Here is a 15,124-nt window from a genome sequence, read left to right as displayed (position 1 = left end):
CCGCCCATTTTATTTTATTATTCATCCCGCCCAAACCCATGTGATCACCCGGGGGAAAAAGACCGAAAGTTGCTCTGCTTTCTTATGGCAGTGCTACTTGTAGATGTGTTTAGTGATGGGGGTGGCCTTTCCTGCAATGGACTGAGCTGTATCAACCACTTTCTATTGGATTTTCCATTCTTGGACATTGGTGTTTTCATAACAAGCAATGATGCAACTGGTCAGGATACTCTCTACTGTGCATCTGTTGAAGTTTGTCCAAGTTTTAGATAACATGGTGAATCTGCACAAACCTCTGAGAAAGTAGACGCACGGCCATGCTTTCTTTGTAATGGTACGTACATGCTGGTCCTGGGATAGGGATAAACGTATGATAATCCTTTGCTACTGTCATGAACCATGCAGCTCACAAGAGAAACGGAGACTCAACACCCAACAGATCAACTGTGCACGAGAGGCCAATACTCAATGTGACAGATTTAATTGGCCAACGGGGCCTTTCAGGGTATAGAAAATGTGGATGTTTGGTTTACATAATTTTGAAGGAGTAGGCCATTCAGTCATTAATAAGGTCACAGCTGAATGTTTAGAGTGCTGACACTTCCTTACACAATCCCCATATTTCTCAACTCCCTAATATCCAAAAGCCTAGCAACTTATTATTATCACAATCTTGTGTGAAATGAAATACGTTGTTTTGCATCAACACTGCACTGCAAAAACATAACATTACAATTAATTACAAAATAAATATAGAGTGCGATTGGTTATGGCACACATCAACCGTAGCCTACTGGTCAACCTCAATGCTTTGCAATTCGCCTAATGGAGCAACAGGTCAATGGCAGATACCATCATTCCAAATAAACTGATTCCTAAGCTCCAGAACCTGGGACTTAGCACTCAGATCTGCAGCTGGATCTTCAACTTCCTCACAGACAGGACCCAGGCTGTAAAGATAGGGGACAAGCTCTCCTCTACAATCATTCTGAGCACCGGTGCCCCACAAGGCTATGTACTCAGCCCCCTGCTGTACTCACTACACCCATGATAGTGTGGCCATGATTGTGATTCCATCGAACTCAATATATAAGTTTGCTAATGACACCACAATTGTAGGCTGTATCTTGGGTAATGATGAGTCTGAGTACAGAGAGGAAATTAAGAACCTGGTGGCATGGTGCGAAGACAATAACCTATCCCTCAACGTCAGCAAGACAAAGGAATTGGTTGTTGAATTCAGAAGGAGTAGCGGACCGCACAACCCCATCTACATCGGTGGTGCGCAGGTGGAACAGGTCAAAAGCTTTAAGTTCCTTGGGGTGAATATCACAAATGACCTGACTTGGTCTAACCAAGCAGAGTCCATTGCCAAGAAGGCCCACCAGCGCCTTTTCTTCCTGAGAAAGCTGAAGAAATTTGGCCTGTCCCCTAAAACCCTCACTAATTTTTATAGATGCACTGTAAAAAGCATTCTTCTAGGGTGCATCACAACCTGGTATGGAAGTTGTCCTGTCCAAGACTGGAAGAAGCTGCAGAAAATTGTGAACCTAGCCCAGCACATCACATAAACCAATCTTCCATCCTTGGACTCACTTTACACCACAAGGTGTCAGAGCAGAGCTGCCAGGATAATCAAGGACACAACCCACCCAGCCTACACACTTTTTATCCCTCTTCCCTCCGGGAGAAGGTTCAGGAGCTTGAAGATTCATACGGCCAGATTTGGGAACAGCTTCTTTCCAACTGTGATAAGACTGCTGAACGGATCCTACCCCGGATCTGGGCCATGCCTTCCAAATATCCGGACCTGACTTGCACTATCTATTTTCTAATTATGATTTAGAATTTAAATTTTTATTATAATTACTTCGATTTGTACTCCAGGGAGTGCGAAGCGCAGAATCAAATATCGCTGTGATGATTGTACGCTCTAGTATCAATTTTTTGGTAACAAAAAAAAGTAAAGTGTAAAGTATAAGTATAATCTAAAAAACTTACTGCATCAGAGCCTGGTGTGGAGGCTTCAGTGCACAGGTACGAGGCTGCAAAGGGTTGCAGATACATCCAGCTCCATCACAGGCACAGCCCTCCCCACCATCTAGGAGATCTTCAAAAGGCAGCATTTGCCACTAAGCACTCTCAGCATCCAGGACATGCCCTCTTCTCTTTACTGCCATCATTGAGGAGGTACAAGAGCCCGTAGACCCACTCTCAACAATTTAGTAACAGCTTCTTCCCCTCTGCCATCAGATTTCTGAACATTCCACGAACCCATCAACAATACCTCGTCATTTTATTTTTACGCACTCTGTATTTATTTTGTAATTAATTGTGATGTTATGTTTTTACAGTGCAGTGTTGATGCAAAACAACGTATTTCATGTCACACAAGATAGTGATAATAAACCTGATTTTCATTTGTTTTGAATGTACTGAACCTTTGGGCACCATCATTCCTCTTGGCCAGAGAATTCCAGAAACGTGCTATTCTCTGGTGAAGAAATTTCTCATTGTCACTGTCTCGAATAATATGACATTAATTTTGAGACTGAGCACTTGTTCTGCAATTCTCAGCCAAGGGAAGCATAAGTCCTTATGTATATCCTCTCAAGCCTGGTAAAAGTTTTGCATATTTCTATGTTTTATAACTTAATTTTCAAGAGAGTGCAAGTCCAGTATGCTTAACCTCTCCATGTTTAACAAACTCACCATCCCAGAATCAATCCAGTGAGTCTTTGCTTTATCTGCTGTTCTTTCCTTCCACCTTAGTGATGCCCTTTTATCTTCCACATTGTATTCCATCTGCCACGTCATTCTACATTCAATTAGCCTGAACCTTCCTGGTCTCCTCTGCACAGCCCATAGTGCTACCTAAACCTTTATTATAATCAAAGTTGGATATGTTGTTCCTGCTCCCCTCATCCAAATCACTGATATATTTCATTTAAAGATACAAAGACTAACTAAGATACTAATGATGATTTACAAAGACTAACTAAGATACTAATGATGATTTACAATGACTAACTAAGCTCCTAACTGGTACATCTTTGGACTGTGGGAGGAAACTGGAGCACCTGGAGAAAACCCATGAGCACTCAGGAAGGAAAATACAAACTTGCTTACAGAGGATGCGGGAATTGAACTATGAACACCAATGACCCAAGATGCAATCTGACTCTGATATTTCTATCTGTTAATCAATTCATCTCAAGATCCAACGACATAAGGAAATAGGAAGAGGGGTATGCCACAAGCTTCCCTTGGCTGAGAATTGCAGAACAAGTACTCAGTCTCAAAATTAATGTCATATATAATTCAATATAATCATAGCAGACCTATCACGGTCCTCATTCCCCTTCTGCAGCAATTCTCCAGTTGACCCTCTGTTCCCTGATGATTCAAATAATAATGCACACTGCTTCTTTAAATACTCCCAATGATCCTGGCTCTACAACTCATCAGGATATCAGTGTTACACACACAAAGTACTGGAGGAACTCAGAAGGCCAGGCAGTAGCTATGGAAAAGGGTATTGTCAACCCTAATCCGTGTCCTGCCGAACGGGCTTAGCCTGAAACGTCAACAAACTCTTCCATAGTTGCTGCCTGGCCTGCTGAGTTCCTCCATCATTGTGATATGGTGTTCTTTTTGGGTTTATTTTGAGTATGTTCTCTTGTGATCTATTTTCCCTATCAGTGTAAACCTCACACGGATAACAGTTTCAAACATTGAAGTGTGATTCCACAAAATTCACATTCAGAGATATGTAGGTGAATCAGCCAACTTGATGCCTTCATTCAATAAAGCATATAAGGTTTATTTGTTATTTGCAAAATTATTACAGCAAAAAAAAATCATTTTCCTGCTTGAAAATATGCAGTTTTTCCATTGATAAGGGCTGTGAACCACAATGTCTGTAAAATTAAAATGTAAAGACTATTTTTTAAAAAAAATTTTTTTTATTAGTTTTTCAAAACATTTTACAAAATTAAAAACCCCAAATCCCAATGAGGAGCATTAATACAGAGCAAGGTTAAGCATACAATAACAATATGCTACAAAGGAAGAGAATTTAACAAAAAAGCACCTAAATTAAAGACAAGTGAGCTTAGTGTCCTCCCCAAGCCCCACAACACAAGAAAAAAACAATTCCAGACCAACCACCACACAATATAGAGAGTATAAATCCAGACAGTCAAACTCCCAGACTGTAAATACACTTAGCAACAGAGGATAATAATGCCTACTACCAGAAAAAAAAAGGGAGCTGAAAGCAAGGGACCGAAAAGAAAAAAAAACCCTAGTCAAGAGGAAGGTTATGAAAGTACTCGATAAAAGGCCCCCAGATCTTATGGAACTTTAAATCCGAATTGAGAACTGAATAATGAATTTTTTCGAGGTCCAAGCAGGCCATAATGTCGTTAAGCCATTGCGCATGAGTGGGCGGGGCAACATCTCTCCAAAATAAGGAGGATCAAGCGTCTCGCCAGGAGAGAGGCAAAGGATAGCATTCGGCATTTGGTCGGACCCAGACATAAATCTGTCTCGCCCCAAAAACCAACCAGAGCAATTAAGGGGTTAGGTTCTAGGTGCTGATTCAGAATACCCGATAGTGTAGTGAAGACATCTTTCCAGAATTTCTCCAAGCTAGGAAGTACATATGGATGAGAGAGGCCACGCCCCTCTTGCATTTATCACAGAGCGGACTAATGCCAGGGTAGAATCGAGATAGTTTAGATTTAGACATATGGGCTCTATGAACAATCTTAAACTGTAAGAGACAATGGCGAGCACAAAGAGAGGTTGAGTTAACCGATTTGAGAACTGAGTCCCAGCTCTCCTCGGATAAGGAGATATTTAAATCCTGCTCCCAGGCCATTTTAATTTTATCCACAGGGGCCCGTCGTAAGGCTGCTAGTTTATCTTGGATAATTGAAATTAAACCTTTACCTAGTGGATTAATGGAGAGAAATAGGTCCATAGCATTTTTCACAGGCATTTCAGGAAAGTTAGGAATTAAAGGAGCAGTAAAGTGTCGGATTTGGAGATATCTGAAAAAGTGAGCGTTAGGCAGGTTGAACTTAACAGAGAGCTGTTGAAAAGAAGCGAAGCGGTTATCAATGAAGAGATCTTCAAAATGTCTAATGCCCTTCCTGTACCAAACATGGAATGCTGAATCGAACGTGGTAGGTAAAAAAAGGTGATTATGTGCGACAGGGCTAGAAATGGAAAACCCCTGGAAACCATAGCATTTCCTGAACTGAGCCCATATACGCAAAGTGTGTCTAACCAGAGGATTAGCTATTGATCTGGGCAGACTGCTAGGGAGTGCAGAGCCAAGAAGTGCAGATATAGATAATTCTTTAGTGGAGCTCAACTCCATTGCCACCCAGTTAGGGCACTCAGGTTGACCGTGGAAGAAAGACCAGAAGGCAGCACAACGTATATTAGCTGCCCAGTAATATAAGCGAAAGTTAGGTAAAGCCATGCCACCCTCTTTTTTAGATTTTTGGAGGTGGATTTTATTAATTCTAGAGCGCTTATTCTGCCACAGATATGACAAAATAATAGAGTCTAAGGAATCAAAAAAAGATTTAGGAATAAAAATTGGGATAGATTGAAATAAGTATAACAATTTGGGGAGAACATACATTTTGACAACATTGATACGACCTACCAAGGACATAGATAGAGGTGACCATTGTACCAGATTCTGTTTTGTAGCATATGAAAGATTGACAAAGTTTTCATGAAAGAGATCTTTAAGCTTCCTTGTGACTGTAATTCCAAGATAAGTAAATTGATTATGGACTACTTTAAAAGGGAGATCACGAAATATTAGTTTTTGTGCTTCTTTATTAATTGGGAAAAGTTCACTCTTATGTAAGTTGAGTTTATAGCCAGAGATCTGGCTAAACTGGTCAAGAAGTGAAAACATTAGAGGTAAGGATGTAGACGGATATGAGAGAAAGAGTAGTAAGTCATCAGCATAGAGAGAGACTTTATGCTCAACACCCCCTCTCCAAATCCCGGTCAGTTCAGGACATTTTCGAAATGCTATCGCCAGAGGTTCTATAGCCAAATCAAAGAGAAAGGGACTTAAGGGGCATCCCTGATGGGTGCCACGTTTGAGATTGAATACTTGGGATTTCTGAAAGTTAGTTAGAACATAAGCAGTAGGACACAGGTACAGCAATTGGATGTAAAGACTATTTTTAATTCCAGAATAGCAGTGATCTACAAAAGACATAATCATGAAGAAAATACAAGTATTTTTTGTAAGAATTAATCTGTTAGTTTCTGAATCCACTGAATATATTTTTTTGTGATCCTTGTATAAACACCAGGCTTTTCGGGAAGTCCACAAGTTTTTTTATATCCAAAGGATACAATTCCTCTGAGTTGCTTGTTACAAATCAGTGGTCCACCTGAATCTCCCTAAAATAACAAGAAAGATAGATTACTGGAAGATTGTTGGAATCTCTTATCCTCTTAGCTCCACTCTGCCATCTTCTCCCCATAACCCCTGATGCCCGCACTGATCAAGAATCTATGAACCTCCTCCATAAGTATACTCGATGACATAGCCTCCACAGCCGTCTGAGACAAGTCAATTCCACAGACTAACCATCCATTGGCTAAAGAAAATTCCTCAACATCTGTGTTTGAAAGGGACATCCTTGTATTTTGAGGCTGCACCTAGACTCCCCCACTATAGGAAACATCCTCTACAAGTCCAATCTACCTAAGCTGTTCAGTATTCAATAGGTTTCAATGAGATCCTCATTCTTCTGATAGATTCAGTTTGATAAAATCTATTAAGCAGCCTCATAGTGCCAGAACAGATTGAATCTAAGCTTGCATAGAAGACAATTCTAATTATGTTCAGTTATTGCTACCATACATTTTTCAATCCAACTTACCCTGCATGCATCTCTCCCTCCCTTTTTGTCGCCAGCACAAAGCATATTCTCAGTTATTAAGGGCTGGTGTTTGTAATAGTCCTGACTGTTGCACATTTTCCTGTCTATGATGGTTACGTCTGCTTCTCTGAGACAGTCAGATTCTTTGTCTGAGTTTGATTTTGTTGCTCCCCATCCCGCAACCGTGCAGACCGTTCCGTCTTTCAAATCCGATACCTCTTGTGGCAGTGGTAGAAAGCCCACAAACTTGTTAAGTTTTGCCTCAGACTCCAGCTGTAGTAAACAAAAGCATTGGTTTTCTCTTATTTCTGCACATAAAATCTTTAGCATGTTAATTTATTTATTTTGATTTAACGACACAACGTGGAGTAGGCCCTTTTGACCCTTTGAACCATGACACCCCACCAAACCCTAAGACGTATTCTTAAATATTCTGCGAAGAATATGTTGGTGCATGCAACAGGACAGTTATTTGCTCTGGGGAGATCACACAGTATTAAATGTGCCTCCTTCTAATGATCAAGAAACCACCCACATCGTTGAAAATGGTCAGAAATCCAAGCAAACATTAAAATAAATGTAGAACATGTGTATTTTTCGTTCTGTCTGCTTTCACAGCTCATCTGTAATATCCACCTGTCCTTCCCAGAGGTGCCATCAGGCCTAGTAAGCACCTGCAGCATTCTCCTACTTTTCTTTCAGATATATGAGGAAGTCTGCAGATACTGGAAATACAAAGCAACACACACAAAATGCTGGAGGAACTCGGGAGGTCAGGCAGCATGCATGGCAATGAATAAACAGTTGATGTTTCATGCTGAGACCCTTCATCAGGGCTGAAAAGGAGGGGGGAAGATGCCAGAATAAAAAGGTGGGGGGAGGGGAGGAAAGCTAGCTGGCAGGTGATAGATGAAGCCATGTGGGTGGGAACGGGCTGGACCAGGAATCTGATAGAAGAGGAGAGTAGACCACAGGAGAAAGGGAAGGAGGAGGGGACCCAGGGGGAAGTAATGGTGGAAGGTCAGAGTGAGGAATAGAAAAAGACGGGAGTGGGAAGGGAATGGCTTACTTGAAGGAGAAATAGAAAAGGAATGGGAATCAGAATTAAGATGTTTGGCTGCTGGGAAGTACTGCTTTTGGTGGATGGAGCAGAGATGCTCGACAAAGCAGGTCTCCAATTTATGATGGGTCTCACCAATGTAGAGAAGGCCGCATTGAGAGCAATTGAGAGCACCAGATACAATAGGCGGCCCCAGCAGATTCACAGGTGAAGTGTTGCCTCACCTGGAAGGACTGTTTGACACCAAAGCGAGGTGAGGAAGGAGATGAATGGCAGACGTAGCACTTAGGCCACTTGCAGGGATAAGTGCCGGGAGGGACAGATGGACGAGAGAATTGTGGAGGGAGCAATCCCTAAAGAAAGTGGACGGGGGTGGGGGATCTCTTTGGGAAGGCGGAAGCTGATGAGGATTCCATGTTGGATGTGGAAGCTGATGGGTTGGTAAGCAAGGACAAGGGGAACTCTATTACTGTTAAAGTGGCAGGAAGATGGGTTGAGCGCTAATGTTCGGGAAATGGAGATGCAAGTGATGGCAGCATCATAGTGGAGAGAGTGAAACATCACTCTTTGAAGAAGGAGGACATGAAAGCAAAGCCATATCCTGGATACAGATGCAGCAGAGGTGGAGGAACTGAGAAAATGTTTTTACAAGAGACTGGGTTGGAAGAGGTATAGTCAAGTTAACTATGGGAATTGGTAGGTTTATAAAAGATGTCAGTTGACAGCTTGTCTCCAGAGATGGAGACAGAGAGATTGAGAAAGAGGAGGGAGGTGTCAGAAATGGACCAAGTGAATTTAAAGACACGGTGGAAGCTAGTGGCAAAGTTGATGAAATTGAAAAGCTCATCATGGGTGCAAGAATCAGCAACATCACAGTCGTAAATGCAGCAGAGGAAGAGCTGGGGAGAATTGCTAGGGAATGCTTTGGAATATGGACTGTTCTATTAACCAATGAGGAGGCAAACATAGCTGCGGATTCATGCGGGTGCCCATGGCTACCCCTCTAGTCTGGAGAAAGTGGGAGGAGCTGAAGAATAAGATTTTGAGGGTGTGGACCAGTTCTGTCAAACAGGGAGCTTTGAATTTTGTTTACCTTCTTGAATAATTTGACTTTCTTCATGAATAATCTGCAGAGCATAATTTTCTGCTTCCAATTCAGACTTTGCATCTTATGAATATTAAAATGACTTTCTGATTTGTTACTTTACCCTCAGAGTAGCAACCTTTTCCCTTTAAGTGTTAACCCTTTCTTTTCTTGTGATGTGACAGCTTTGTGTGATCAGTTCGTAGGTTAGTACATTAAATGCTGTAACATTAAAGTGTGCAATCAAAGGAGCACGAAGTGGTGATTACACAGTTTTAAGTTAACCACTATTAATCTAGGGAGGTTAAAAGATTTTGATTGGGTAAATCAAAATAACATGGCGAAGGAAGGAATGAATGAAACAGGACTTGTGGATTGATTTGAAAATTTCAATAAATAACGGGATTTTACTGGGTTGGGAGCTCCTTATACAACTGGCCAGTGTCTGGAAAATAAATAAACTTTGGCCTCTTAAGTAAACAGGAACATTAAAAAATAAAATAATTCATTTTTTTTGACAGAGAGCAAATACAGAGGTAATGAAAATTACTCCTGAACACTTGGGACTTCAGCATTGCCGGATTAACAGACATTGACAAATTGTTTTTGTTATTCCCTTGCTGCCCCCCCAACACACATTTTAATTTCTTTGCTTTAGAAGTTACATAGAATCATAACACATTTTCCAGTGAACCAGGTAACAAAGAGAGCATGTGGACTGGGACCCAGGTAAGTAGGAAATGTGGATACCTTTAAACTTTTAGGAATTTGTTTTAATAAAAGACTCACATGGTCAACACATATTAAGGAAATAATAACCAAAAGTAAGAAAGTTCTAAATGTTATGAGGTGTTTAATAGGAAGGGAATGGGGTTCTGATAGGAAATCCTTGTAAGCAATATATATAGGATTAAAAAGATCAGTACTGGACTATAGAAGTATGGTGTATCATCAGCTCAAGAAAGTTCAAGGTCAAACACTAAGGTTAATCAGTGGGGCAGTAACCACAACACCAATGGTGGCAATGCAGTTGAAGTGGGGAGACACACCTCTGGAACTGAGAAGAACGCAGCTTGCATTAACCTATCGGATAAACCTACAAGGGCATGGAGAAACTCATCCAACTAAACAGTTTTTACATCCATGCTGGGGAAAGGAAAGAACGAAAATCAGAAGTTTTGCATGGACTATTGCAGAAAGAGCAAGAATAAGGCTGTGAGTGCTACGGTGCCTTTCCCTGGGGTGCCTCCATGGCTGTGTGAAGCACTGGGGTGGACTTCCACAAGGAGACAGAAAAATGGAGAAGTGATTTTAAATGAAGAAAGGTTGAATTTGGTGAGCCAGTTCTTGAAGCATGGGGATATCTGAATGGTCAGAAAGCAGCTTATTATGGTCTAACATTTCGGAACCTGAACTTAGATAGATTGCTCCCTTTGTGTTATAATACAACATGGATTACTATAAATAATCAGTCACTTACTTGGAGTAGCATGATGTCATTTTCTCTGCTTTTAATGTCAAAACACTCATGTGGAATTTTATACTTCACATTCAATACTTGCTTCGAGGTTTCATTACTTCCCAATGAATCAATTCCAAGAACCACACGGACTTGATTTCGTTTAAAGCCACTAAATAAAACATTTTTAAAATGTGGAGAGGATGGATTATGTTGCAAGCAGTTTATTATATCATCTGCTTTAAAATGTGTGAGAATTTGGAGACTTTTGAGAGAATTCAAAGTGATTATAGTTATAAACACACAATGCTTGTTAAAGCTCAATTGACCCTTGTTTGTGATTGAGGAATGCAATGCTAAAGTTTCCGTGACTAGGAATTCGAGTCTACTGTAAGGTGGCCACAGGAACGCTGAGAGTGTGTTGGGGCAGCACGCACTTTGCGTGCAGTTCCAGTGTGAAAAGGTTAAAAAGTGACGGAGGTTGGAGACCTTGGCCTCACATTATGAGCAGTTGTAAATTCATGCACGTTACAGTGTGACCCTTAGATTCCCCCTGCTATATTCTTTCCCAACCACTTGAGTAATTTATTGCAAAAAAGGAAAACATAGATATTGCATAGGGTGTCTAATGGAGCCTTCTGTTTAAGCCTGTTAAGTTCATTTTGATAGGGTCAGGGATTCTATTTCTTGTATTATTTAAGCGGATGCCTGATTAGTGCTAATAGCAGGGTCCTAGTTTAGAGAATGTAACTTCTTGAGGCGTCATTCGGCCAGGCCACTGATGATCTTTGGGAATTGTTATGAATAAAACTCTCATCGCCATTTCTACATCAGAGTTCTGTCTTCCCACTGCATTTGGGTTCCAATATTGCCAGCACACATCATGATGGAAGGATCCTGCCAAATACTAGACCCAGCGAAGATTGAACAGCGACTTTTTGATATCAGTGGCTGGAGATGGAGGGTGCCTTCTGTTCCCAGGACATATCCCGAGTCTACATTCTGAGTGCCCCATGTCTACGTACGAAGCTTCTCTAGTCTATATTTCTGACTTTCTCCAGTCTCCGTTCTGAGCTTTTCAAGTCGTGAATGTCCAGTTTCCCAACTTCGGGGACCCTTGACTCCGGTAAGCATTGCAGTTGAGTGCTTTAAGCAGGCTTTGCAATAAAATTTGTTTGATTCAACAAACCAACATTCAACTTAACAGTGTAAATTTTGGAAATGTAAAACATTATGATCAACCTCCTTCCAAGATCCTTCCCTAGGTTTTGATTTTCACGTTTCCTGGGTCCCGACAGTTCTTCCTGGGTCTACGTATCTCAGCCAAAGTGTTCAAGGTTCTCAAGGACTTTTCAAGGTCGTCAAGGATCTCAAGGTTGTAAAGGCTTCCTGAAGACTTCTAAGATTTTCCAAAGTGTTTTCAAGGTTTTTTCACACACAAAAGTACTGGAGGAACTCCACAGGTCAGTCCGCATCTGTGGCAGGAAATGGTCAGTTGATGGTTAGGGTCGAGACCCCTCATCTGGACTCACTCTAGTCTGGTCCAGATGAAGGGATTCAACCAGAAATGTTGACTGTCAATTTCCCTCAGCTGCAGATGCTCCCTGAGCTGTAAGGTTCCTCCAGCATTTTGTGTGTCGCTCCATTTTCCAGCTTCTGCAACCTCTTGTGTTGCGATTGCTTGTGATGAAGTAAGACAGATTTTCAAAGGAACTGACCACAATGTTCCAGGGAAAGACAGCCCCTGCCCACTGGTCAGTGAGTGTGGTTTTGGTTTGCATGAAGTCTAAGATACTAACAATAATTTTCTGGAAGAGGCAAGAAGACTGTAGTAAAATGAAATATAGGTGTCAGTGATCCAAAGGTGTGATAGAAGAATTAAGAATAAATTCCTCACTACTTGGATTCAGAAACCAGTTAGTGAAATTGGTACAACACACACAAAATGCTGGTGGAACACAGCAGGCCAGGCAGGATCTATAAGGAGAAGCACTGTCGGTGTTTCGGGCCGAGACCCTTCATCAGGACTAACTGAAAGGAAAGATACTAAGAGATTTGAAAGTAGTGGGGGGAGGGGGAAATGTGAAATGATAGGAGAAGACCGGAGGGGGAGGGGTGAAGCTAAGAGCTGGAAAGGTGATTGGCGAAAGTGATACAGAGCTGGAGAAGGGAAAGGATCATGGGACCGGAGGCCTTGGGAGAAAGAAAGGGGGTGTGGGGGAGCACCAGAGGGAGATGGAGAACAGGCAGGGTGATGGGCAGAGAGAGAAAAAACAAACAAACAACTAAATATGTCAGGAATGGGGTAAGAAGGGGAGGAGGGGCATTAATGGAAGTTAGAGAAGTCAATGTTCATGTCATCAGGTTGGAGGCTACCTAGTCGGTATATAAGGTGTTGTTCCTCCAACCTGAGTGTGGCTTCATCTTGATAGTAGAGGAAGCAATGGATAGACATATCAGAATGGGAATGGGATGTGGAATTAAAATGTGTGGCCACTGGGAGATCCTGCTTTCTCTGCCGGACCGAGCGTAGGTGTTCAGTGAAATGGTCTCCCAGTCTGCATCGGGTCTCACCAATATATAAAAGGCCACACCGGGAGCACCGGATGCAGTATACCACACCAGCCGACTCACAGGTGAAGTGTCGCCTCACCTGGAAGCACTGTCTGGGGCCCTGAATGGTGGTGAGGGAGGAAGTGTAAGGGCAGGTGTAGCACTTGTTCCGTTTACAAGGATAAGTGCCAGGAGGAAGATCGGTGGGAAGGGATGGGGGGGACGAGTGGACAAGGGAGTCGCGTAGGGAGCGATCCCTGTGGAAAGCAGAAAGGGGGGGAGGGAAAAATGTACTTGCTAGTGGGATCCCGTTGGAAATTGGTGTTTCCTCAGCATGCTAGCTCCTCTTATTGTAGTGTGTCGGGAGAGATGTTAGCTGCTCTAATTATATAAGAGATGTAGATTAACTATGTAAATGCTGGAGCCGATTAGAAAACTGAGAAATGCCAAGAAAGGATGGTCTGATAGAAGATGGTACACACCCACACATCATCAAAGACCGTGGGAAACTAACAAATTACATTGAGTGAAAAAGGAAATGTAAATTATTAAGATATATTGTGGTATACTATAATTATAACTTACAGATTGCAGTGTGCTGCAGTCAGAATCCAAGATGGCTTTATTAACACTCCTCCACACATATGCTTTCCTTTCATCTGGATTGATGCCATGTATGGTTTGGAATGATTTCTCACTTTTTTGCCCCCAATGATTTCTGAGCAATCATCTTTTAAAGCAAACAGAGGTTAATGCCTGTGAGGAAAGGCTCAAAGACAGAGAGGATAGTAACAGAGATGACATGCTTGATGCTGAGCCTAACAGCTCCCTACAGTTGCCATCAGTACATGTTGCTATTACCTGCACCTTCCTCTAGCCTCAATGCTGGCCGTAAGAGGGTGTAAAGGAGCAGTCAATTAATCACTGACATGGCCCCCGGGGATGGAGAAATATGATAGTGGTGAAGGTTAATGACTTGAGGAAAATTATTTTGAGGTTAGTCGTTCCCCCTCCTCTTGGCACCAATGGGAGCCAGATACCAACATTTCCCAGCCTGAGCCTTTCCTGTCCTGAAGTCACTTTCCACAGATAGTCTCATGGAGAACATGTCCGTTCCCAGGCTTCAGTCCAATGTTCCAGGTAGACACTGATGACAATCAGTGAAAATGTGGAATCAGAGAAATTATATAATGGGCAGCAAATTCAATATTGCTTGTTTAATACCTTCTCCAAATTTCAAATTATACCCAAGAGAATTACATCTGTCTGTCAGTTGTTCATTAATCCTCAAGGAAATAAAACTCTCTTGTTGCATCATAGCAAGTAGATTTACAGGAACTTTAACACTGAGTCACATTTACCTAATAAATTCCATTGTTTGTTATTTGTGCTAAAACGTGTTTAAACGAGAAACAAAACTGCAAGGAAATAAATATTGGCATAAATATGACTGAAAAATATGTATCAGACATTGAAAATATGAGGCTAATTATTGTAAACAATATTCAATATATACATCAGCAACTAAACATCAATAACATAAATCCTAATATAAAGTTTAATTATTCCTTAATTTACTTACTGGCTGGGATGAAGGAGACGGCAATCAAAACAAACAGACTGAGCTGCAAAGAGTTCATTATGGCTGTTCTCGAACTCATTGTCAAATTTTCAGGTGATTTATATTAAACTCAAAGGGATGTGGTTTCTTCACTTTGATGTCATTGCTACAAAGATCAAAACATGTTAACACCTATAATGTGACACTAAAAACCAGAACAAATAGACTGAGGAACAGCTTCTAGCCCAGAGCTGTGGCCTCCATCGCACCACTCCCACAGAACAATGACAAACTGTGAGCACACACAAGAGCTCAAATACTTGCACTAACGGCACTTTGTGCATTACTGTGATATTCTGGTGCTGCTGCAACTTATTTTTTGCTACTTATCTATTTAATACTTTTTTAAAATTACTGTCTTGTTTTTATCTACCGCTTTATTTAATTGCCTGAGAGGAAGCTAAACAGAGTTTCATTG

The 15,124-nt window shown here is 41.5% G+C and overlaps 1 protein-coding gene across 1 annotated transcript; it reads right to left on the bottom strand.

Moving 5' to 3' along the window:
* Positions 1-6,232: 6,232 nt before the first annotated feature.
* On the bottom strand, positions 6,233-14,727 carry LOC140737483 (granzyme A-like). Its single transcript, XM_073063942.1, has 5 exons — positions 14,668-14,727; positions 13,671-13,815; positions 10,554-10,704; positions 6,930-7,202; positions 6,233-6,444 (listed from the first exon to the last, which is right to left on the bottom strand). Exons 1-5 carry the CDS (start codon positions 14,723-14,725, stop codon positions 6,292-6,294), a joined length of 780 nt encoding a protein of 259 aa, XP_072920043.1. The 5' UTR covers positions 14,726-14,727; the 3' UTR covers positions 6,233-6,291.
* Between the last annotated feature and the right edge of the window lie 397 nt (positions 14,728-15,124).

The sequence above is a fragment of the Hemitrygon akajei genome, chromosome 13 (genome assembly GCF_048418815.1).
Source record: "Hemitrygon akajei chromosome 13, sHemAka1.3, whole genome shotgun sequence".
Taxonomy (NCBI): Eukaryota; Metazoa; Chordata; class Chondrichthyes; order Myliobatiformes; family Dasyatidae; genus Hemitrygon; species Hemitrygon akajei.
The sequence above is the reverse complement of the archived record's forward strand: the minus strand, read 5'-3'. Positions and strand labels throughout refer to the sequence as shown.